The sequence below is a fragment of the Tachyglossus aculeatus genome, chromosome 12 (assembly GCF_015852505.1).
Source record: "Tachyglossus aculeatus isolate mTacAcu1 chromosome 12, mTacAcu1.pri, whole genome shotgun sequence".
Lineage (NCBI taxonomy): Eukaryota > Metazoa > Chordata > Mammalia > Monotremata > Tachyglossidae > Tachyglossus > Tachyglossus aculeatus.
Genome location: NC_052077.1, coordinates 8,996,603 through 9,022,293, shown reverse-complemented (window position 1 = coordinate 9,022,293; position 25,691 = coordinate 8,996,603). Strand labels below are relative to the sequence as shown.

Below are 25,691 nucleotides of genomic sequence, written 5' to 3'. Positions count from 1 at the left end.
AGTCCTTTTATACTCAAAAGTGTTTGGACTTGCCTATTGAGCCAATGCAGGTTTCCAAAACAGAGGTGCACCTGGGTTATACCCAACAACCAAAGTTTACCTTGGCTCTAGATCACTCCTGTGATTCTCTTTTCTTCATGCCTTCAGAAGGGATGATTTAAATATGAAATACCTACCACTGGCTACAACATGACTTTTATGTTCGTAGCCCAGCACTGGTTAGCAAACTCAACCCAGAAGGCAAAATGAATGTTGGCACATCAGTGTTTTACATCAAGACTCACACAACCTAGTGAGAAACTCCTGCCTCTCTGGGTAAACCCTAGAAAAAATCTTTTATTGTGAACCATCTAACAGACCGCTGAAGCTCAACACAACTCTTTTGGTTCCATTCCTTAAGTAGGTGAGCCTCAGATTTCCTCACGCAGAGAAGAAAACAAGCCTGTCCTGTCAGGATGACTTATTGGAAAGCCTTACCCGAGGAACTGAGCACCGGAAGGTCCAACTTCAATCAAGCGACTTGCTAGACCCTCTCCTTCCACCATCGGGGGCATCGTGGCCAGTCTATGGCGTTTGACCAGGCGGCAGGTGACTCGAGTCGGAGCGGTACATTTCCGAGGTGGAATGATGATCCTGAGTCCGTTGTGCCTACAGCCACGCATCGCTCCACCCCGGGCGTCCACCATGAAACTAACCAGGAAGCTGAAAATTGAAACAAAACATTAGGTGTTCTGGAGAGTAGCAAGGCAAGGTTCATTTATCCATCTTTCATAACTTTCCTGCCAAGCTGGGGTCCCCTGCCACTGCCCTCATCAGAATGAGCAATACCATGTATTTATCAACCAAAGGTATCTATTGAGCATGAAGTCTGTGCAGAGAACTGTACTGAGCGCTTGGGAAAGTACAATACAATAGAGTTGGTAGGCACAATCCTTGCCCACAAGGAGCTTAGGAAACACACTTTAAAAGAAATTACAGAGAGGGAAAGGATATTTATGTAAGGGCTGGGGGAATTGGGGGGAGTCAAAGGGTTTGTGAGTAATATTACTTCACACCAATGTTTGCTTGTCAACCTTGGCTCTTGATGCCAGCATGTGATACTGGCCTAATTTGCACTGATACCACAATATTGATCAAATGGGATATACTATAAATTCAATTTGAAGGAGAAAGGAAGTAACGTATGTGCAACCCTCAAGTGTGCTAAAATCAACTGCCACATAGTCGATGAATAGGCCCCTTGGTCATTTCCATGCGCCTGTGATCCCTTAAATTTGTGAAGGGTTCCCCAGTAAGTCAACAAAAATAAGAGTTGGAAAGAATTGCACAGCAAGAAGGAAGGACATCCCCAAAGGCTGCATTAGCACATTATGAAACTGGATTTCCAAGGTCAGATCTTGTCATTTCCTTTAGCTCATTGTGGACTATTCTGTTCTTCATCTCAGGATTTTCAGGCCCACTTTCTTATATTTGAGAACTCTTCCTTGCAGCCAATAGGAGAGGTGAGTGCATATTAATGAGGGCAGGTTTGGAATGACAACGCACTGCAAGAATAAGACAATCGAGCAGAATTGGATGGAACCTATTAATCCATTCCTTTTGCTAAGATCCTCTCACTAGACTTTATTATTTCACTCCTGTAACCCTACCTTTAATTCATTAATATTCTGATGTGACTTCCAGTTGGTAAACTAAATTATCTATTGAATGGGGGGAGAATCATTCATATGGGAATAAATCTTGACATGAGTTGATCAAGAGCTGATAAAGTGGAGTTAAGGTAGACAATCTACTTGAATAGGAGGCAGTAAATATTTGATAATGAAATCATTTATTTATGGAAATCACTTTATTACCTCTCTCCCTCCTTTATTTGTGAGCTAATAACTGAATTTAAGACAACTTGTGGGGATTTTTATTTAGTGGACGAAAGCTTAGTACAGTGTTCTGCACAAAGTAAGTGCTCAATAAATACCATTGAGTTGCCAATCTTGGTATGTTCTCCACCTGTCTGGGCTTTGTCCTGAATGAAAAAAACTCAAAAAGCCTTTCATGAGGTGGAAGGAAAAATGGGTGGAGGGAAAATGGTATCATATAGGAAAAATATACCTCCCTTTTACAGTCAGTTGTTTTTCAACATTTCTGTTTTGTGTTTTCAAGAGGTTTCGAACAAGAGGAAAGGAGGTCTGCTGGAGGGAGGGAGGGGCTATTTCAGACCTACCAGCAGGCTTAATTATGCCAGAATTACACCAGAATCATCACACCTAGGTAATTGCATCCATATGAATACTTTCAAAAGAAAGAAATGACACCAAATGTGAAATACAAACATAATCCTCCTTTGCTCTCTCTTACGGCAACTCCAAGAAAGAAATGATAGTATTTATGTCTCAAGAAAACACAAAAAAATTCATTCCACATGCTGAACAGAAATACATTGACCCTCATAAGAATGGATCAGAAGCCATAACCTGCCAATCTGAAGCACGTCATGCTGATTGACCCCATATGAAAGCACTTCATTCACCCTCCCACACATGCAGGAGGCAGCCCGCAGCTTATCAATTCCAGTACTCTAAGCTTTGTTTAGTGTAATGCACACTTTGCAAGGAAGAACTATTAACTTGCACCTGAAGGGTTGGGTTTTTTGAGGCCTCATCAAAAAAACTAACAAGAAAATGCTGACTGTCGTAATTTTTTGGCCTTTAGTATGTCCTGTAAAATCACTCTCACAGTCATTTTTGAAAGCAGATATGCAACTAATTCACAAGAATGAAAACAGAAATCATGGCACAAGGGCTCTAGCTGAGATATTTTTATTCTGGCTTTCAAATCTTTATTTGGTTGAGATATTTCTGCTATTCGTTTTAACGAGCCAGAATGTTAAAAGATTTAATTTCTAATGGGTGTAGCCTCAAAGATAGCTCAACATTACTGCCTTTTGTATGTTTGCTTGTGTTTCTAGTCAAATTCATTGTTTTCAATGCCCCCCTCTAGGAATAGTGTGATCATGCTCTAAGGCATTGAAAATCTGATACTGAAATTATTAACAGCATCACATTGATCATACCCAGTGCCCCCTCTCTAAGGAAGCAACTCAGAGACACTACAGAGGCTGCTGCATGGAATCAATGTCTGAAGAATGGCATTTCCAATTGTCCATTTTAAACGGAGAATCTCTAAACAATCTGGTATTCCCTATACATGGCTGTCTATGTTCTCTGCGCTTTACTGCTCTTTTTATGGATGGTACCCTAACCATTCGTAACGTCTTGGGTTAATTCCTAACCCAAAGAATCCTATATGTAAGAAAAACACAGAATAGCGAAAAGTGAATTAAGTGAGAATTCCACTTTAGTAGTAATAATAGTAATTGTATTTACTGTGTGCAAAAACACTAAACTAGAATTAGGCACAGAACCTAGAGTTGTGGGTAATAAAGAGAAAGCATGACAAACTAAGAAAAGAAAGGAAAGGGTGAAGCAGGATGAATCAGATGGAAAAACAACATGGCCTAGTGGAAAGAGAATGGGGCTGGAAGGCAGAGGGCCTGGGGTTTTATCCTGGCTCTACTAATTGCCTGCTGTGTGTGTGGCCTTGGGCAAGTCACTTAACTTCTCTGTATCTCAGTTTCCTCATCTGTAAAATGAGGATTAAATACCTATTTTTCCCTCTACTTATACTGTGAGCCCTATGTTGGACAGGGACTGTGTCCAACTTGATTAACTTGTATTTCTCCCAGTGCTTAGAACAGTCCTTGACACAAAAAGCAAGCACTTAACAAATATTATTAATGATTATTATTATTAATAAAAGAAAAAGGCAGCAGCAACATAAAACAGAACATGATCGTGCTAGCCCAAGGAATGTCTTTCCAACCATATCAATATAATAATGTAAAAAATATATCCATAAATGAAGGGAAAAAAATTGAAACCAACTAAAAAATGTTTGGGAGAACTGATTTTAAGTAAATGACCTTCCATCTGAAGGAAAAATGAGAAAAATGAGAAATGAGGAATTAACCAACAAAAAAAATAGGTTTGTTAGGTAAAATGCAAAGGGTTTTAAGATCAGTGTTTGGAAACTAATTTCAGTTTTTTTTGCAAAGAAACTATTCAGGGAGCACCAAAGAAGTTCCAAGATAAAGACGAGAACTTTAATTAGGCAAGAAAATTCCAGACTGTACAAAGACGATGTACAAAGTAAAAGCCAAGTTTGAGATAAGTCTAACATGGGGAGGGGAAGAATGGGGAGACACAGGAAGAAAAGAGAAAGAAGGAAGTTTAGGGGGAAGGCAAAAAGGAACAAGAAAAACCAGGAGAAGTATGGGAAAACATGGCATCCAAACGTAGACCCCTGGAAGAATCCAAACTTCTATTACTGTGAATGGGAGATAAGGGATAGCTTTGCAAGGCCATAAAGAAAGAACACTATAAAATACCTTACAGTTTTGAATGAATTTCTATTTAAAAAAAGATTCTAAGCCTTAATGAATATTCACTGGAAAATACTATCCATATATATACACATCTTAAACAGACATGAATTTATATATATATATATATATATAAAGATAGATAGATAGATAGATAGAGATGTATATCCCCTTTCTATTAATGCCCAGTCTTATTTTAGGTACTTATAGTTGAACATTTTTCAGATGCTAATTTACGTACACCCCACACTATCATACTGAACTGAGACTCAGGATTACCCAGCTAGCAATAGAGTTTAGGCCTCAATGATAAGACTTAGTTTTCTATATACATTCAGCAACCATGCAAAATACAGGCTCATGTTGGATCTTTCTAAATTGCGACAAATGTAATGCTCTCAGCTGAAAGGGAAAAATGCAGAAGTAATACACAGTCATTAGACAGACGGCACTTATGAAAATATCCATTGGTTTTAGTTCAAATGGGCTCACATGCTTCAGATGATGAGGCAGGAGAGAACAATGATTCTGGTTTTCAGAGGAATCGGTCCTCCATCCACAAATTTAGTAGGTTCCAGTTCTAGGTAATGTCAAGTGAGGCAGAAACAAGCCGACTATCACATTCAGTTAGTCATTGGGTGAAAGAATAGGAAAAACACATTTTCATCAGGGTGCTTCAGTGATTCTTAACTATGGAATTGAAGACTCCCAATTAAATCTGATTTCCCAAAAGCCCTCCACAACCTTGAACTATTTCCCTCTCCCCACCCAAACTTCCTGATCTAGTGGATTGGCACAGATAATGGCAAAGCAACCTAAAAACCAGATCCATTGCAAATAGACATCACAATGACCAACAAACATTCATTGGTTGCCACTTTAAGTTGCACAATACACTGTAATAAAATGTTCATTGGGAGGGATTGACAGAGCAGGAGAGGAATATAGGTGGGAGTTTGAGTCCAAATAATTGAACAGATTGGGCTCTGCCAGGTTACCTAAAACCTTTAAGGTTACCTTTCAAATGAAAACCTCCAATTAACACAAAATAATGGATCAATGTTTTTTTAGAATGTTAAGTAACTATCAAGTGCAATTTTCTAAAACAACACAAAGGGGTTCATTTCATTTAACCCACAAAGCATGGAAGCAAAAGTGGCAAAGAGAATGATTTCTTTGTTTCAGTTAGAACACAGTGACAAAGTCCTCAGGACTACTGAGTGCTGCTTAAAACCATAACCTTTTCACAGCATTTACATCACCCAGTGAATTGCCTTCACCTTTGTGGAGAACATGCCTTCAGCTATAGATAGCTCTGTACTCCACTAAAGGGGCTGGGAAGTTTTGGCACATAACTAAGCTGACATATCATAATAGGTCCTCATTTTGCTATACTATCATCCCATCCCATAGCCAATTAGATTTTTTAAAAGGCACCTGGATAATAGAGAAAAAGGAGTTGGCCCACACTAATTTGGGGCAAGAATCTCCACTAAAGCATCCTGAGGAGAGGTGAATGGAAAAGGAGATGATGAAAGGGGGAAAAAAAGGCAGCATGTACAGAGAAGGAATTATGCAGAAGTTCACCTGCTGTTGTCACGATCAAGACATGGAGAGGTGCGGCTGCAACAAAATAGATACTTTAGCAGAGGAGGAATGGATAAAGTGAAATATAAAAAAGGAAATCGGAAAAGAATTCCAACTGAAATATATAGAGAGATACACATACTTACAGTGTGTATAGACAAAAGATAGAAGTAAACAGGGATATAAATGGTTCTGTAAATGTTAAGGATTTAGAAAACCTCACTGTAGCCCATAGGTTTGGGTCTCTTTTAGGTATAAGTTGTAGATTGTCTGGGCTGCCCTTACATAGTCAAGGAAGTCATAAACGAAAGGAAGTTCATGCAATTCAAATTGCCCTGCACCTACAAACTCATTTTTGATTTTGCTAATTTGTTTTATTAACATTTTTGCCATAGCTTCAAAGCAATAAGGAAGCAGATTTGCTTTTTGGGATAGAACAAAAGCACACAAAATGCTCCTAAAGACACAAAAGGAGTGTTTCCATCCTCTAATGTTTTCTCATTCAAGTCCTCCATGAATTCTGCTCTCCTTTCCAAACGTCTTAGATTTTATTTCCTGTTTTCAATCTTTTTACCTTTATTCTGAATAACTCATAGTACAAACCATTAGGCAAAACATAAAAGTGCATACTCAACACCATCTTTTTATAATTTTTAAAATAAATTTATCTTGAGGTGTAATATCTAATAATACTGATGAAAAATACGTGCTTGAAAATTTAACTTCTTAAGTATTTCCAGGATACACTAGCTGCTCATTTTATCAGTTTCTTGCCTTTCCTTGAAACTAGTTTTAGAAATTCTTGGAAATTTGGAAAGTATTTCATAATTCCACTTTTCACCTCACTGATTATCCAACCTCATTCGCCTCCATTTTTATGCACAAAAAGATTGCCAGGAAGATAACTCTCATTTGTCCTTCTGGACTGTGAGCCCGTCCTTCTGGACTGTGAACCCGTTGTTGGGTAGGGACCGTCTCTATATGTTGCCAACTTGTACTTCCCAAGCGCTTAGTACAGTGCTCTGCACATAGTAAGTGCTCAATAAATACGATTGAATGAATGAATGAATTTGTCAGTGTCGGTATGGACTCTCCAATGGTTTGTCTCCTCGGGTAAGGGTAAGGAAGAGGAGGCAGGCGAACTAACCAAAATTTTGGTGTGCAGATGCTCTGTGAAAAGCACTCTGGAAATAGAAGCATTTCATTTCTTCATTCTACAGACTATATCCAAAAATATGGTTTTTTTAAAATTATGAGAATACTAGTATGTGTCTGAGTGCTGATGATCCCAAACCACCCAGATGGAACAACATCATGATTAAAGCCCACTTATAAATATTCTCTTGCCAGAACACAGACTAGAGGGAATTGAAGGGAAACTTTTATTAATGTGCCTTTAAAACACTTTGTCTATATGCCTACAATCAATTGTGATGATAAGAAAAATACTGTGATATGGTTCAGACCTAGATCTCTGATTATACTTGGATATTTTTAGGGCCTACTTTTGCAGATACCATAGTTCCCTAACCACACCTTAATGGCTAATGCTGTGCTTATAAATCTTGACAATCATTTGAAAATTTTAAAAATAGCTTTATTCTAGAGAAGGAATTGCTTTTCACCACGATGAAGCAAAATGAATTGAAATGAGAGTTAAACATGCATTGAGCCAATTATTTCATGTATTTTGGAGAATGCCAATTGGATCTAGTTCCATATTTCTTGGCTGCATAGTCCACCGGGGCATACAGATTCTCATCTTTGACTTTTAGAAATAAGACCGTCATCCGGGCAAAATTACGTTACAAAATAAAATTTTATGACAAACAAATCCTCTGACCCATGAAATTCACTTCTGAATAATTCACCATAGGGCAGACTGGAATATGGTCATTCTTTAGGGAAGGATCTGTATATAGATTGTGTTCAGCTTAGAAGATTGTAGGGTGGTGGTTTTTTTCCTGTTCTGCCCATGCCGATGTTTCCTATCTTGCATTTATCTGCTCTCAGTGTTTCTAGAGTAATAGATTACGTCCACTTACCGGCTCAAGTCAATTTTGGATGAGGGGAAGACAAGTATGCCCTGAGTCACACAGAAAAGTTTCTTTTTTAAAGTGAACTGAAGAAGGAAACTTTTGGATCCCACACAACCAATGGCTACTCACCTTCCCTTTAGCTATTCTAAGATGCTGCTTTAACAAATCAGCTGTGAAATCATGCGTCAAACGCTCCTTGTGAATGCCCCTGTTTTCAATGAGACCCACTTTCTCATTCACCACAATCTTGGCAGCCTTGAAAGAGCAAACAGTTCCCAACACCCCCACTCTGATTCCCTGCCTGCTCCCGTCACAGAGTCACTTTCACGGGCTGCACATCCATGGGCCAATTAGGGCTTCCTTGCTAGTGGGCACATGGGCAGAAGTCTCCAGGCAACTGCAGGCCTGCAAGCAGCTACACAGCCCACGGGGGTGGATGTGTGGTCAATGGTGACTGTACCATGACACCCATTATGCCGACTGTAGTATCACTGGTCCCCATTTGCAATTCTGCCAATACATGGAGGCAGCAACTAGGCATGGAAGCAGAGAGAGACAGAATCTCCCTTCCTGGACAAATGTCCAGAAGGCAGCCTCTAGGCAGTCTCACTCTATTCAGGAAGGAAAACTGAAGTTCCAAGACTTAAAGCCAGGTTAAAGGGTCACTGCAGCTTCCCCGTCACCCTTTCCCCACCATTCGAATCACCTCCTTTGCTCATTAATGAATTAGCACAATTAGCATCAGTGCCCATCTTTTTAGTGTTAATAATAATCAGTAAACCTTCCTCAGGCACCACAAGAAAAACACACAGTCTGAGGGACTTGAAATTCTCAGTTTCAAGACCAAGCTAAGCATTAGCTGAAGCCACTTGAGAGGACAGTTCATTTCACCTTCTTTTCTCTTACTTCTTGGCCTGGATCACAGTATCGAGTCACTTACCCTGAATGAATAGGACTAGAAGAAAGGGCTACGTTGTCCAAATTTTCAGTGCCCCAGCTCAGGCGATAGGAATTCTTTTCTGCTTCTTTGGACAGAGATGATACCTAGGCATGTGATAGAGTGCTGCATTTAATAAAATAATCTATTGTCTCCTTCAAAATCCAACAGGAACTAATTTAAACCCAGAAAAATTCACTAATGAATCTTTAGAAAATGCTTTCAGGTAACCACCTACCATTGGCCTAAAGCATATTTTAAAATATGGATGTCCAACTCAAGGACTAACTTTTTGGTAGTCATATGGACAGGATATTGGTGGACCAATCAATCATATTTATTGAGCATTTAATGCCTGCAGCACACTATAGTAAGCAGTTGGGATTGTATAGTGTAACAGAGTTGGTAGGCACATTCCTTGCCCACAGTGAGCTTACAGCCTAGAGGAGGGCAATGTTTTTCTAAACAGTTACCTCTCACCCCCACCCAACCCCCAGTTCCAACCATCAGGAGAGAAACTACTTGTGGTTAGACCCCTTCTGAGTTGTCATGGGAGACTGGAAAGGCAAGACAGAGTTAAGTACCTCATGGCTGGGACTTCTTCCCCTTCTAATACAGTCCTCTGAGCCAGTCAGATCTGTAGCCCCAATTATTGTTGCTTATGCTATTACTCTTCCCTTTCTGTCTCTTTGCCCACTCCTCTACTGTCCTTAGGATAGTGGCCCTTAGGATAGAATCTTAGGGCTGGAATGTTTAGCACTTATCCTAACCCTCTTTGACTACTGCATAGGCAACATCTCTAACCTTTCTGCTTCTTTTCTCTCCCATCAGCAGTCCATATTTTAGTCTGCTGCCTGTATCATCTTTCTAAAAAAAAAAAAAAAAAAAAAAAAAAGGTCTCCCATCCACCTCGGTATCAAACAGAATCTCCTTACCATCAGCTTTAAGGCACTCAATCAGCTATTCCCCCTCATGCCTCAGCTTGCTGATCTCTTACTGTAACCCAAACTGCACATTTTGATCCTTCCACACCAACCTGCTCACTCTACCTCAATCTCACTGCCAATCCCTTCCCCGGGCCTTCCCTCTGGCCTGGACCTCCCATCATCTTCACATCAGACAGACCACCACTCTCCCCACCTTCAATGCCCTACTAAAATCTCACTTCCTCAAAGAGGCCTTTTCTAACTAAGCTCTCCCTTCTATGTCACCTATGCACTTGGATCTGAACTCCTTAAGCACTTGATACTCAACCCACCTCCAGCCTCGCAACACTTATGTACATATTCGTATACTCTGCCATTCCCCTAGCTGGAATTCATTTTAATGTCTGTCTCCCCCTCTAGATTGTAAGCTCCATGTGGGTAGGGATTGGATCTAACAACTCTATTGTAATATTCTTTTCCAAGGGCTTAGTACAGTGCCCTGCAAACACTAAGTGGTCAATAAATATCATTAATTGACCAACTGATGCAACCAACAGCCATCCCATTTAGATGGGCAACTTTATCACTAAAGATTTCTAGAGATGAAGACACTAACATGCCTTCAATGATAATTAAAATATCAAAGACCCTAGATATTATGGCATTTTTCTCTCTGACTACCCTCAATCATTCATACTCCAACTCAAACAACTTTCAATTTGTTTTGTTTCCTTGGAGGTGAAGGCAATTGTCCTCACAGTTTTTTGGAGGCGAATCCCAGCCTTACCTATCCTAGGTCAATATAGTGAATTTAGAGTTTCCAGGAGGGACAGAAAAGATCAAAAATGGGGGCTTTCTGGCTCTGTACCTCTTTGAAGCCAGCCCCCTCCCAGTCTCTATCCCCTCTAAAGCCCCTTCCTCCCTTTGTGCCCCAAAATGCACCGTGAAAATTTGGTGCCTCTGACTATCGGTCACTACTGCTTTATCATTTAACTGGAGCCCGTTAATAATCCCCCATCTCTCCCTGTTCACATGGAAATCCCTTCCCAAGCAGCCAAGAGGTTTTCCTTGGACTTTTTGCCCCTTGATAAAAACAAGACACAGTCTTCAGCTACAAACAGGGCTGGGAGCCAGAAGGACCCGGGTTCTAATCCTAATACACCTTGTCTGCTGTGTGACTTTGGGCCAGTCAGTTCACTTCTCTCTGCCTCAGTTAGCTCATCTGTAAAATGGGGATTAAGACTGCAAGCTCAATGTGCGACGGGGCTGTGTCCAACCCAATTACCTTGTATCTACCTCAGCATTTAGTACAGTGCCTGGCACATAGTAAGCACTTAACAAATACCACTATTATTATTGGGAAAGCAGCATGGAATAGTGGATAGAGCAGGACCCGGGAGTTAGAAGCTCATGGGTTCTAATCCCAGATTCGCCACTTGTCTGCTGTGTGAATTTGGGCAAGTTACTTCACTTCTCTGGGCCTCAGCTCTTCAGTAAAAATGGGGATTAAGACTGAGCATTCCATGTGAGACAGGGACTTTGTCCAACCCGATTTGCTTGGATCCACCCCAGCGCTTTGTACAGTGCCTGGCACATAGCAAGTGCTTAACATACCACAATTATTATTATTATTATTATTACATTTCTGCCGACAAACAATAGAAGGGCCTTCCGAACGCAGGGGGCACCTACCTGGTTGCTTGGGATCATCACCGTGTCCTCCATCATGGCATTGTCTCTCAGGAAGGAGGCGTGGCTCAGGGTGTGGGACCTGTCTGAACTGAAGGACCGAAGGCTGGTAGGTTGGCAATAGAACAGCGGCAGTTGTGGTGCCGCGCGGATGAGATGGTGGGCCATGCAGGAGAGCAAAAAAAGCGCAGTATTAGTCGACAACGCAGCTTCCAGGGAGCATAAAGCGATAGTGGGAAGAAGAAAACCTTTCAGCTCTAAGTTACATTAACATTCTGGTGCAGAGCTAAGCCACTCTGCCTTTTGACTAGTGTCTCACATTCAACATTGAGGGCACAGAACCAGAAATTTAAACCTGATCCTCCTAATCTGATTTACTTTCTGTTGTAAAAAACTGGCAACTCTGTGGTTTAGTCACTCCCCTACAAAAACAGGAAGAGGAAATCACTGTCGTGTAAATTATTTTAAAGAGGAGTTAGATGTTTGTCTCAGCACAATTTAAAGGCTACTACCAAGAAAATAAACAGACCAAACTACCTGGTGAGAATGTCAAAAATAAAGAAAAATCCCTCTGCCAATTCTCTCAAGTTCTTTATCGTGTTCTCTCTCTCCCTCCCATCTCCTTCTTTCACTCTTTGTCTCTTTCACTCTATCCCGCCTCTCTCCCACTCCCTCCCATCTCCTTTCACTCTCTGTCTCTCTCTCATTCTTTCCCTCCCTCCCTCAATCTCTCCTTCCTCCAGTCAAATGAATTTGAGCATTTACTGTGTGCAGAGCACTGGTTAAGCACTTGGAAGAGTACCCTACAGTAGAGTTGGTAGATACGTTTCCTGCCCACAGTGACCTTTGGGTCTAGAGGAGGAGACAGACATTAAAATAAATTACGAATATGTACAAAAGTGCTCTCTTCTCCTTCTTTAAACTAGGAATGGCTTGAAGTATATATTATCCCCTAGAAGGCAAACATTGGGGTGAAATATGGTCCACTGCATGCTGCCTACTAAAATTGAGTTCCTCTGGTCAAAATCAGGGTGCAAGCCACCCATACCCCACAGCATGCTGCTGAAGCAAGGAGATCCAAAGGTGTACATGAAGCTTCTTACACCAAAACAGAACTCAGACACAGCTTCCCAACAAAAGCAAAATATAAAACGCCTAAAAAAAAATTACTGAAAATGGGGTTTGGCTGTCAAATGTCAATTAGTTTTAATTGAACATATGCTCTAAACTGCAAAGCCATGAATTATGGATCTCACTTTTGAAGTGCAAGTTACATTCTTTTTTCTACATTGAACAGGTAAGCATATTTTATTTAGGAAATAGAATTGTATTCCATGTTTTCACATCTGTGATTCTTCATTTACATCTTATGCAAGACTCCACAGTCTTTACAAAGGAAATTGTTTCATTGCTTATCATCATAATCTACAGGTGTTTTTTTATAAAGTAAGATGTAGGATTTACAGACAAAAATTCCCAATTAATCTGCTTCTTGATAGAATTTGCGGAAGGTCCACTAGTCAGGTTAAAAGAGAAAAACATTTTTTTTTCTTTTCTAAGAGTACACAAACATTAAAAATAATGTGGCTGGGTCTTGACATTCATCCTTCCCTAAAATTTAAGGCTCAGAAGCAGGCACCATTCTTCATGACTGTCCTTTCTTTGCCTTAATATTCCAAAGCTTAAAAGCAAATTAATAGAGCCATGCACTGATTTCAAAGAAAATGTGCTACGCCATTCAAGAGACTGGAGCTGTTTGTTTAAAGACTTCAAAACTAATGAAACCCACAAAATGTTGGACTGAAAGTGGTCAACCAGGTAGTCATTATGCCAAGAGTTTCTCTTTGGTGAAAAATCTAATTATTTTCACCACAATACTTGGCAAACCAGCAATATTTTAATAACTACAGATATTTTAAACTTGAAGGTTGGGAGTCAAATGATTCAGGAGTCATTTGTTTCTATAAACCTTTCTTTCTGAGTTAACTATCAGCAGCCCCTTCAAGGAAAGGAGTTCGTCCACTTTCTATTAACTCACTATATTCAATACACCACTTTCCATTGACTCACTATCTTCAAAACACTGAACACTAAGGCAATGAAGTTGTTGCTTGGAGAGAAACAGAGAGTAGATAGATTTGGCTAAGACAAAATTCCATGACACATTTAAAAGAACCACTCCTCGAATAAAATGTTCACATTTGACTCCATGCTCGGGAACTTTAAAGAAAGGAGCAATTTATCGAGACTTTATTATGGATGAGGACTACTCAGTTAATTAGCTTTCCCATTTACACAAAGACATTACACTCATACAAACAAAAGCTTAAAAAAATGGAAAGCTTAAAAAAATTGGCTCTTAGTCCATGGTCCAAAGAATGATTATTAGATACAGTCTCTCCCAGCACATGCCACATAAACCGACAGGCACACCTGCAAAGGAATGAGCAGTGGAGTCACATAAACACATCCAGGAAAACAATGTTTTCATGCTGAGTTAGTACCTACCCGGGCACAGGGCTATTTGAGAGCATTCAAAGAGGAATGGAGGGAAGAAAGAAGTAATGAAAAGGAGATATGATTACTAAAAAAAAAAAACAACCAAAACTTGAAAAAGTCACCTAAAGAAAGAGCAACAAAAAATGCTATGGACATGACATTCTAATTCCCACGCTGGTTTTCATGACGCACCAGTGTTATAGAAATGAAAGAATGGGGTTGGGATGAGACACAGTATTTATTTCTTATATCCTCTTTATCTAATAGGCTGTCGTGTGCTCAATTAGCACCCATCTGTCAATCCAATCATTTCAATTTTACAGATGCTCAAAGACTGAACCCAATATTATGTGAATACTTCAAAATGAAAAGAAAGTCAACAAACTAAAAATCTTCCTTTTTATAAAAAAGAGGCTGAAGTTAAGAGTTTTACCCACTGGAAGATTTTGGGTTGTTCAGATTAATGGACAAAAGGCTGGTACCTAATCTACAGAAGCTAAACCCAAACACTTCTTTTTCAGTATCAATGAATCAGTGGTATTTATTGAGTGTTTACTGTGTGCAAAGCACTATACTAAGCACTTGGGAGAGTGCAATAACACAGATTTGGTAGACACATTTCCTGTCCACAAAGCACTTACAATCTACAGGGGGAGAAAGACAATAAAATGAATTCCAGGTATGTACATAAGTGCTCTGGGGCTGAAGGTGGGGTGCAAAAATGGTACAAATCCAAATGTAAAGGTGACTTTGGAAAGGTGCCTAGAAAAATCCAAAGGTCAGGATTCAGGTAAACCATGTGGGATATGACTCCAGGAGAGAATCAAAAGAAATACAAATACTTAAATTCTGAGTGCTTTTATTTAGAAACTGGATGTTATTAAACACCCAGAACAAATAAATTCACTAGACTATTGGTAAGTAGGGCTAGGTTGAATAACTGTGGAAAGACTGTATGAACATTCTTTCCAGAAATTTCAGCTCTTAAGCAGTAAACTTGAGAATTCGTTATTTCAGTCGTATTTATTGAGTGCTTACTGAATGCAGAACAATGTACTAAGAGCTTCTGAGAATGACATTAAACTACTACCCTTCTTTAAAGTGAACTTTTAACTGGAAACTTGCTTCTAACGGACACTTTGGTTAGGCAAACTGGCAACTAGGCCTTATGCTCTGAATAGTAGCAAGGATTTAAATTTTATTTGGCTCATCCAACACACTAATAACTCACAAACTATGCAAGGTAATGTCATTGTTCAAAAATACTTCTAATATAAAAAGTTACGGTAATCACATCATTAGGAAAAAAACAACTGTGGAACAGGTCTGGAGAGACTGCCCATGGCTACCCTTTCTGAGAACTAAGCTGAGTCTATGAGTTCCCCTGAAGCTCAGGGATAGTTCTATCAGACCCTCTGAAGTTGAAGCAGAGTCAAGGAACCTCACAATGGTGCCAGACAGTACAGGAGCAAACCCAGAAGTCTAGACACTAGAAATTTTACAAGAAAAAACTTCCAGAAAAATCAGAAACCATGACAAAGAATATGTATAAAGCGATGTAGACTGTTCAAATCAAATTATGCACCCAAAGGAGCAGGACCTTGTTTCGAATTCCCTCCTGAATATTCTTCCCCAGCATTTAGTGCCCTGCTCTGCACATAGTAAATGCTTATTTAATTTTATTTATCGTACGGTATTTGTTAAGCACTTACTATGTCCCAGTACTAAGTGCTGGGGTAGATGCAAGCTAATCAGGTTGGACACAGTCTTAATCTCCACTTTCCAGATGAAGTAACTGGGGCACAGAGAAGTTAAGTGGCTTGCCCAAGGTCACACAGCAGGCAAGAGGAGAAGCCAGGAACAGAACCCAGGTTCTTCTGACTACCAGGCCTATGCTCTAGCCATTATGCCACACTGCCTCTCACTGCTTATTAAATACTACTACTGTTAGAAAAGTCAAAGGACATTTAGATCAGATTGAAGATGTTTAAACTGAAGAGGGAGGATATAAAGCAAACAACTGGCAATGCACAAAAGAAACACGGGAAGCAATTCTGTGAGGCAAAACATATCCATATTAGATAAAATACCTGTCAGATCTTCCTCCCTCTAAGCTGTACCTCAGGTAGTTCATACCATCCAGGAAATGGCTGCTGGGTAGGGAGTCATCTCCTAACTCTTTCAGATCTTCAGGCCTTAGATATTCACCTCCATCTCCCGTCATTGTATCATCACCTGGAAATTGGAAGGCAAAGACATGAAGACGTTTTATTCTGTGGGCAATAAATCAACAGTGGGCACCTAGTGGATCATGAAAGGAGTGGAAGGTGATTTCTATCCAAAAAACCCACGGCACACCAGGCACAATCAATTCATGTCTATAGGCAGAAATATATTCGAAACAACCAGAGTGAGAGAGCCATGTAAACATCTAACTTTCACCATCTGCAAATGAGGAGAAAATTTCTCAGCTATGTTTTTTCTTATATCTGATGTTTTCTTCCTTCTCTATTTCTTGATCATCTGAATCTCAACAATGGGACACAATTGTTTTAACAGCAAATAAATCTGTGAACACAATTATGGGGGAGACTCTTCAATTAACTGATTCAGAGGATTTGTTTCAGAGAATTGAGGGAATTTTCCAGGCTCTCCTGATGGATTGACTGGGGTCAGATATCCACCCTGCCTCAAATTTAACCCATTCTCTAAGTGGGAGTTGGTGAAGAAGTGGTGAGACTTTAGACAGAATACAGTTTAGTGTGCAACCAATAACTCATATAGGCCCAGCCTGTGTTCTGTATCATTTGCAAATACAGAAAACAGTTATTCCCACAGTTTATCAAATATGGGTCCACCCAGTATTCCTATAATGTGGGGTGGCAATGTTGCACACCTCCTCTTCAGAAAGACTCACACGTTAGCAACACTGCCCAAAACCACATGCATGTCCATAAATTGCTTCTTCCACCATGGTGGTGTGCTGTATCAAACAGGTGGCCTTGCCTTGCTGCGTAGTCGTTCTCTGATGACAGTCTAGCCAAAAATGCCTTGTGAAAACTCTCATTATGACAGAGGTGAATGAGCTTTAATCATTTTGATCACATTGTCAATGTAAAAACGAAGATGAAATTCATCTGCATAAATTCTCAGTGGAGAAGCAGAGTGGCTTGGCAGATAGAGGAGTCAGGAGGACCTGGGTTCTCTAATCCTTCCACTTTTCTGCTGTGTTACCCTAAGCAAGTCGGTTAGCTTCTTTGTTCCTCACCTACCTTGTCTGTAAAATGAGGATTAAGTCTGTGAACTGATGTGAGACAGGGATTGTATCCAACCCAATTGCCTTGTATCTGATAAACTTGTATCTGTCCAAGCATTTAGTAGGGTGCCTGATATAAAGTAAGTGCTTGACAAATACAGTAATTATTATTATTATTATAAAGTGTTCACACAATGGGATGGGATTGGTGAACTTGGGAAATGTATGACAAAGTCTACAAGCTGGAAGTAAGTTCAAAATGGAACGTGAGCAGAAGCTTGCTACCACTGTCCACCCGTTATCATGTTAATCTCCATCTTCCCCTCTGAACACTGAGGTCTGAGACTCATCTTGCCAATTTCTACAACTCTGTGGTGATTGTTATCCTCCAAGTCTATTGGGTTGGCATATTTGGCTAGTGCTATTTTTGAATGTTGAATTTTAACTTGTTTTCTTTGTATAAATGCCATTCTCATTGGTTTATATGTCTGTTCTTCTCTTAGTTGGATAGCCTTTTAGTAGGGCAAGAACAAGCTTTGTTGATTTCCTTACAAATCCTGCAGCACTTAGTACAGTGCTTTACACATTCTAAGTACTTACTAAATGCCAGTAATAATTTAGCATGACCCTAGTGGAAAAAATATGGGCCTTGGAGTCAGAGGACCTGGGTACTAATTCCAGCTCTGCCACTTGCCTGCTGTGTGACCTTATACAAGTCACTTAACTTCTCTGGGCATCACTTTCCTCATCGGTAAAATGGGGATTGAAGAGCTGTTCTCCTTCCCTATTAGGTTGTGAGCCCCATGTGGGACAGAGACTGTGTCTTCCCTGGTTATTTTGTATCTACCCCTGCACTTAGTACAGTGCTTGGCACGTAGTAAGCATTTAAAAATTACTATAATTTTTAGTACATGCATAGTTGGAAAAGAGGATAAAAGATAGAAAACATATTAGGATGAGGTGCTGTGGAATCCTGGAAGGGTGGTGATGACCTAGTTTTGTTCAATGCATTGGTAATTCAGAGCAAAACTGGTAGAGAAAAATTTGACACTTTATGGGAATCCTGAAAAACAGCCATAAAGAAATAAAACCACAGGGGTTCCTGATGGCTTCTGAAAGGTAATCTCATAGAGAGACCTGAACCTGGAAGAGGAGAGAAAATGTAAAATAAATTGAATATACAACACAGCAGTCAGTTGAACAAAGATATTTTTAGTTTTGGTCACACTGCAAGGTAGAAGCCAAGCAGAGAAAGTAGGGAGGCATTTAGGGTAGCAAGACACCCTTCAAGAAACTGATGTGATAGATTCAGCAAGATTATTATCAGTTTTGAGTACCTGGGGGTATGTTCCTGGGAATCGTCACAATAAACCAATAATAATATTAATATAATCAAAATGTTCTCTCTGACTGGCTCTTTGACACACAGCCATCTCTTCTGACATCATATCATGTTCTAGCCAGACAGATGTGCACTGTCAATTGATCAGTCGTATTTATTGAACACTTACTGTGCACAGAGCACTATACTTAGTGCTTGAGAAAGTATGATAGAACAGAGTTGATAGACCTGTTGTCAGAAGAGGGTTTTCTCTAGTGTTCTAACAATGTCCTTTCCAAGGTGAACAGTGAAAACCCACATAACGGAAGATCTGGATGTTTGGCAAATCCCCTGTTGGAAAAATCACAGAACTGTTCTTAGGAGCCACATTTTCATGATATGGACTCTGAGTAACAGCAGAAATTAGGGGATTGAATAAGGGAAATTGGGCATAAGGAAGCCCTGGCTACATCTGTTGCATCTGGTGGTTTTGAGTGAGAATTTCAGAATTTCAAAAAAATTCCAGAAAAATCAGAAACCACAGCAAAGAGTATGTATAAAGCGATGTAGACTGTTCAAATCAAATAATGCGCCCAAAGGGGCAGGACCTTGTTTCTAATTCCCTCCTGAATATTCTTCCCCAGCATTTAGTGCCCTGCTCTGCATATAGTAAATGCTTATTTAATTTAAAATCACAGAACTGTTCTTAGGAGCCACATTTTCAGGATATGGACTCTGAGTAACAGCAGAAATTAGGGGACTGAATCAGGGAAATTGGGCATAGGGAAGCCCTGGCTACATCTGTTGCATCTGGTGGTTTTGAGTGAGAATTTCAGGTTCCAATTAATAATAATAATAATAATAATAACATTTATTAAGCACTTTGTGCAAAAGCATTGTTCTAAGCGCTGGGCACTGTTCTAAGCACTGGATCAATCAGTGGTATTTATTGAGCATTAACTGCATGCAAAACATTGTACTAAGTGCTTGGGGGGTACCAGGGACACTGTGGAATTTTTTTTCCCCAAACTGAATCAACTGAGAAAATATTCTTTACAACAAAATGTATTATCCAGCCACACATTAAAACACCATCTTGCATTATTACTGATTTTGATCTGCTTTTTAATGCTGCAGATTTATGTGAAAATCCTCAAGCCTATTTTAAAGACTAATTCTTGATTTCCAACAATAGGGCTAGTAGTATAATCCTGAAGGAGGACTTTGGAGAGCTGATGTGTTTCAAAGAGTAGCTATGCGGTGGGAAGCTATAAAATGATACTTATCCACAGGGCCCAGGGGCGTTTGCAAGAGCTTCACTTTTGCCTTTAAATTATACATATTTAATGTAAATTCCTGTGGTTTTCCTTGAAAAGTGAGTGATTAGACATTTTGACCTGAGAAAAATAGTCAACACGTACACCACTGAGTCAAATAATGACTTGTTATTAACCAGCACTTGATCGCTGTCTCTTAGCAACTTGTGTTTTCAATTACAGCACTTTTTCTGCCTTCATTTGGTTGCTAGAAATGTTGACGGCTTGTACAAGCATCTTCTCAGTATATTTTAAAAGGGACTGTGGATTTGTAGTAGATAAATGGCATATATGTCGTAAAAATAAGGTTTTACGGGCTAGACATTTCAAATAAGCCCACTTCAAATGGGCAGAAAAATCAGTGGATTAGTCATAAATGCTTTTATAAAATCTTGAATTTCACGTTCATTTTGTTTGCTTCATCGGCCTGTTTTGTCCTTTGACTTGCATAAAAGCATGTTTTCATCATAGAAACAGTTGAAGTCTCAGTCTACCGGCACTCTTATTTACACCCTGACTACTCACTGAAGCTACTGGAGCCCAAAGAGTTGTGGTGAAAAGACAGAAAATCTGGATACTTTTCAAATTGAAATACATTTAAATTCAACCCGGATTCAAATGAGTTCTAGATAATGTGGAAAAACAAGCTGGTAGAAAAAGAGATTCAGGTTCTCCACATACGCTTGTCAGGAAGTGCTCAGTGGAAAGAGCACAGGCTTGGGAGTCAGAGGTCATGGGTTCTAATCCCGGCTCCTCCACTTATCAGCTGTGTGACTTTGGACAAGTCATTTAACTTCTCTGTGCCTCAGTTAGCTCATCTGGAAAATGGGGATTAAGACTGTGAGCCCCATGTGGGACAACCTGATTACCTTGTATCTCCCCCAGCGCTTAGAACAGTGCTTGGCACATAAGCGCTTAACAAATACCATAAATATTATTATTAAATGAAAACAGACAATGAAATTACACTTTCCAACCATCTCCTTGGTGCCATAAAGATATTGAGGAAATATATTAATAAATTTGCTAAGGAATTTTATGTAAAGTCCTGAGCTCCAGATCCACCGATCATACTACGACCTGTTTATCAGCATCTTCCCAACTAATAACTGGAACCGCATTGTGAGCAAGGAACACACCTGTTAACTCTGTTGTACTGTACTCTCCCAAGCACTTAGTACAGTGCTCTACACATAGTAAATGCTCAATAAATACCACTTACTGATTGATTAATGCACACAACAGCACAATTTTGCAAAACTCTTCTATATGCATATCGTGGCCAAGAACACCCAGTTCTACTATATTGTGTGTTTTCAATGCTCATTTTGTATAGAAACCTGTTGTGGACATAGGAAATGTTCTTCCCACAACATGTCTGTCTAGGTACAGCACAACCATGACAGAATAAATGGTTTGATGCATGTATGAAGCATCAGTCAAGGTAGAAGTTCTAGAATCTGAATTTTAAAAGGTTTTTTTTTCCAGGAACAATTGCACCATTGTAGAACTGATTGCACTCTCCGAATTAAATCAAGGATTTTTCTCACTGACAGCCTAGAAGCAGCATGGCTCAGTGGAAAGAGCATGGGCTTTGGAGTCAGAGGTCATGGGTTCAAATTCCGGCTCTGCCAATTGTCAGCTGTGTGACTTTGGGCAAGTCACTTAACTTCTCTGTGCCTCAGTTACCTCATCTGTCAAATGGGGATTAAGACTGTGAACCCCCCTGTGGGACAACCTGATCACCTTGTAACCTCCCCTGCACTTAGAACAGTGCTTTGCACATAGTAAGCACTTAATAAATGCCATTATTATTATTATTATTATAGAAGCATAGCCACCTTAAGTGCTGTCTATTGAAAAGTAGTAATGATATTGGAGATTGGGTTTATTCTATGTTGAATACGATTTATCTTCTGACAATTTGTGGCTATTTACAAGATGGTAAATTAATTGAAAAGAAGACAAAAAACAGATGTTTTGGCACATGAATGATGGAAATGCTCAAACACTTAAATCATGCAACGTGCCCACATAAGGTGGAAGACCCCCATTGCAGACATTTAAAACTAGAGTGTTCAAAGCATGACAAAGCACTAGAAATAGAGTGGGATATTGGTTAACTGACCCAATTCTATTGCACTAAGACTCCAGGCATAAAAAGTTCTCATCCTTATAATCCACAAGACGGCATGTTTTTCCCATCTTCTTTGGCTATTCAAATGAATCTCTCTTACGGAAAAATGGATAATAAGTTTTTGCTATCCCTATAATAGTCAACTAGCAAGCAAAATATTAAAAGCCATTTTCTATTCTGAATGAGTACATAGCAGACTCTGGTTTCCTGTCACTACCAATGCTCTAATGGCCTGATTTAGGGATATCAATCAATCATATTATTGAACACTTGCTGTTTGCAGGACACTGTACTAAGCACTTGGGAGAGTACAAACAACAATATTACAGAGTCATTCCCTGCCCACAACCAGCTAGCAGTCTAGAGGGGGAGACTGACATTCATATTAATACATAAAAGCTTGACCAAATGATACAATGGAGAACAGGATATATTCAAGGCTCATAGCGAGCCAGAAGTAATCTTTGACTGTGGCTTTCTTCTGATGCTCATCGTCAGTGACTTGTGAACCACATCCACCCTACACCCACAGACCATTCATCCCCTCCCCTCCAGAAAGTCTATTTATCTGGCCTGCTGGGCTGCTTTGCTGTGGGTGCTTGAAGGAACTGTCATGTAAACTGCAAACCTTGTAGGTCTCTCTGATAGGTCATGTCCCTCTCTATCCCCCACCTGTTCTTTCTCCGAGTGTGGGGGAGAGGGAAAGTAAAGAGAAGAAATAAGGGTGGTGGGGCAGGGTACCCTTTAGGAGTCATGGCATCCCTGGAATTCCTTTCCCCTTCATATACAACAGACCACCACTCTCCCCATCTTCAAAGCCCTATGAAAATAGTATCTCCTCCAGTGCGCCTTCCCTGATTTATCATGATTAAGGCTTAATCCAGGCATCATTGTGGAGTTGATTTTTAATTTATTCATTCATGCTTTCACCTCAGCGGCACCTTGCCTACAACCCACCCAATCCCTGAGCCTAGTACTAATCATAATTCTTTTATTGTCATTACTAATTACCTGTCCTGTCATTTTGCTATAGATACCCCTGGGTCAGATGGAGTAACTTTAAATTCCTACTTTAAACTCCTCTTCACCAATCCAAAATATATTTCCTCATCATCTGAAATGCTCCTGACCACAGGAACAATGCCATAAACAAGGTACTGTGAAGCCCACAGATTTGGACCACTATTTAATAAACTGCTGCCCAAGAGTCACATTAACATCAGTGCTTTCTCCACTGACTCTCCAACTCACTACAAACAAGAGCTGTACACTTATTTTTTGCAGAGCTCACTTGGCTGTTGTTGGTGAAGGGGGAGTGTTAATAGCAAAATGATCAAAAAAGGATTATTCAAGCTAAATGATCCAAATAATTGCTGTCAAATGATTAATTTGCTGCCTTCAACATCTACGCAAGAAAACTCAATGCATTCCAGCACACACTCATTTCCACCCACATGCTCTTTAACAAAATAAAAGTGTTAGGCACTCAGATCTAAACACTGCAAATTGCAGCTAACAAAAAAGAATGTAAGGAAAAGAGAACATTTTCACTCCAAGACCTTTTACTAAGGGTACCTGAATCACTAAGTGCATCTCCTTCAGTAAATGGGGGTTCACCAGACTGTTTAAAGGCTGCATGACATACAAGTGAAGATGAGAAAGATGATCTCAAATGAAATTAAATGAAATTCTTCATGCATTGCTTTGGAAAGACATTTTGCATTTTGCTAGAGAAAAAATTACTGGCAGCTTCCAGTCAATGAGAGCTGAGAAACATATAAAATATGTAATGATTTAAAATACAACTTCACTGGTTATTTGGCAAACCAATTCGATTTTTCCTTACTGTCAGAGATTCAAATATTCGCTGCTCCTGGAATGCACCCTTAGGAAGTATGGCCAATTACATTTTTAAAAATCATTTATGAATAATTGAAAACAGTGAACTCAATCTGAAAAAAAGAATCCTAAAATGGATAAAACGCTAGGTCTTGCATACTGGCCAACTATAAATTATTATTTCTAGAATATTTGACACCTTCCACAGAGAATGGGAATTAAAAAACTGTAAGAAAAAAGAACATGGAGTTCTTTGCATTTCACCCCAGTTACACCTTCTTAAACAAATGTGCTTATTCCTTATGCACCCAGTGGAAGGTCCAAAGCTATTTTCAGATAACATAGTTTCAATGTATCCTCCAGATAATCTTCATTGCTCAAAACAATTTTAACTGATTAAATTAATTGATTTCATACAATGTTATTCATGGTTTCTCACCCAATGTGCGGAACTGATTTTGAAACTATGCTAGCTGTATTACTGCATTATTTTTTCCATATCCTGATACAGATCTGTTGTCTCCAGCTAACAAAATGATTAAGCCACGTGTCCCATGTCAATTGTGATATTCCATGTATATGTGACATTTGGGATTTTCTGACTTTTCTCCATCATCATCAAAACTATTTTTTAACATCTATATGTTGTTTTGGTCAGTATAGTATTGCTAAACCTAATATCTCCAGACTGCAAGTTCCTCAACATACAAATCTCTAACACCAGGTCACCAAGATAGGAAAGCAAAATGGCAAAAGAATGAATGAATTTGCTCACCTTCCTCATCAGAAACATCAAGAACCTCTGTCATCGTCTCAGGGACATTCAGCTTGTGTTTTTCGGTCACGGTCTGTAGAGACAGAATCAACAACACTCATGTGAAAACTGCAGAAGCACAGAAGGCAATAGCAATGTCCTAATAGAAAGGCATGTCTTGACTCAATCTTCTTTTATGCAAGCATTTCCAGCATATTCTTTTCCAGTTACCTTCTGACTCTGCTACAAAAAAAATAATTTTCTCGGGCAAAACTGGGATGAAAAATGGTTGTTCACTAAAGTCTCATTTGAAAGAACATTCCATGGCAGAAATTTAGAGTGGTTCACCAGTTCAATGACAAGGCTGGTGACAGCGAGAAGAGATTCATGGGGGTGGGCATTCCGTGGAGATTCTTTTAAACACTACACTTGTGAAAACACCTCACTGCACTTTTTCTAGCCCTTTGTGATTCAGAGTAAGGTCACAATCTCAGCTCTGCCACTTCTCTGCTGTGTGACCTTGGGCGAGTCACTTCACTTCTCTGGGCCTCAGTTACCTCATCTGTAAAATGGGGATTGAGCCTGTGTCCAACCCAATTATCTTGTACCTACCCCAGTGCTTAGAACAGTGCTCACATAGTAAGTGCTTAACAAATACCATAATTATTATTATTATTGCACTCACACCAATGGTCGAGGGGGGAGAGCTGTGTCCTTTTACAAGCAGGACAGGTGCTAGAATGTAGATTGCTGGGTTGAACTGAACCAACCGCACCCTCTAAACCAGTCCGTCTATGTCCGGCAGCATGCATTACCAGATAGCTGGTAGGAAGAGTGGGTGGAGTCCATGGAACAGACAATCTCTGAGACCTCACAAGCAGCAGGAACCACTGTACCCTCAGCCATTTTATAAATTGTCTTGGAGTATGATCCTCTAAGTGGCTTAGAGTGTG

At 39.7% G+C, this 25,691-nt stretch overlaps 1 protein-coding gene across 45 annotated transcripts in view; it reads right to left on the bottom strand.

Annotated features, from left to right (window-relative positions):
* ANK2 (ankyrin 2) overlaps positions 1–25,691 on the bottom strand; it is a 593,212-nt gene that overhangs the window by 52,069 nt on the left and 515,452 nt on the right. For 12 of the 45 annotated variants that reach the window (XM_038755384.1, XM_038755401.1, XM_038755403.1 and 9 more), the window contains 5 exons: positions 24,760–24,832; positions 16,206–16,350; positions 11,620–11,722; positions 9,005–9,108; positions 478–702 (listed from right to left, as the gene is read on the bottom strand). In XM_038755384.1, coding sequence (XP_038611312.1) covers positions 478–702; positions 9,005–9,108; positions 11,620–11,722; positions 16,206–16,350; positions 24,760–24,832 — 650 coding nt within the window. Of the gene's footprint in view, positions 1–477; positions 703–6,025; positions 6,062–9,004; positions 9,109–11,619; positions 11,723–14,124; positions 14,137–16,205; positions 16,351–24,759; positions 24,833–25,691 lie in introns of all 45 variants that reach the window. The other 33 variants (XM_038755377.1, XM_038755380.1, XM_038755376.1 and 30 more) reach the window with 7 other exon arrangements.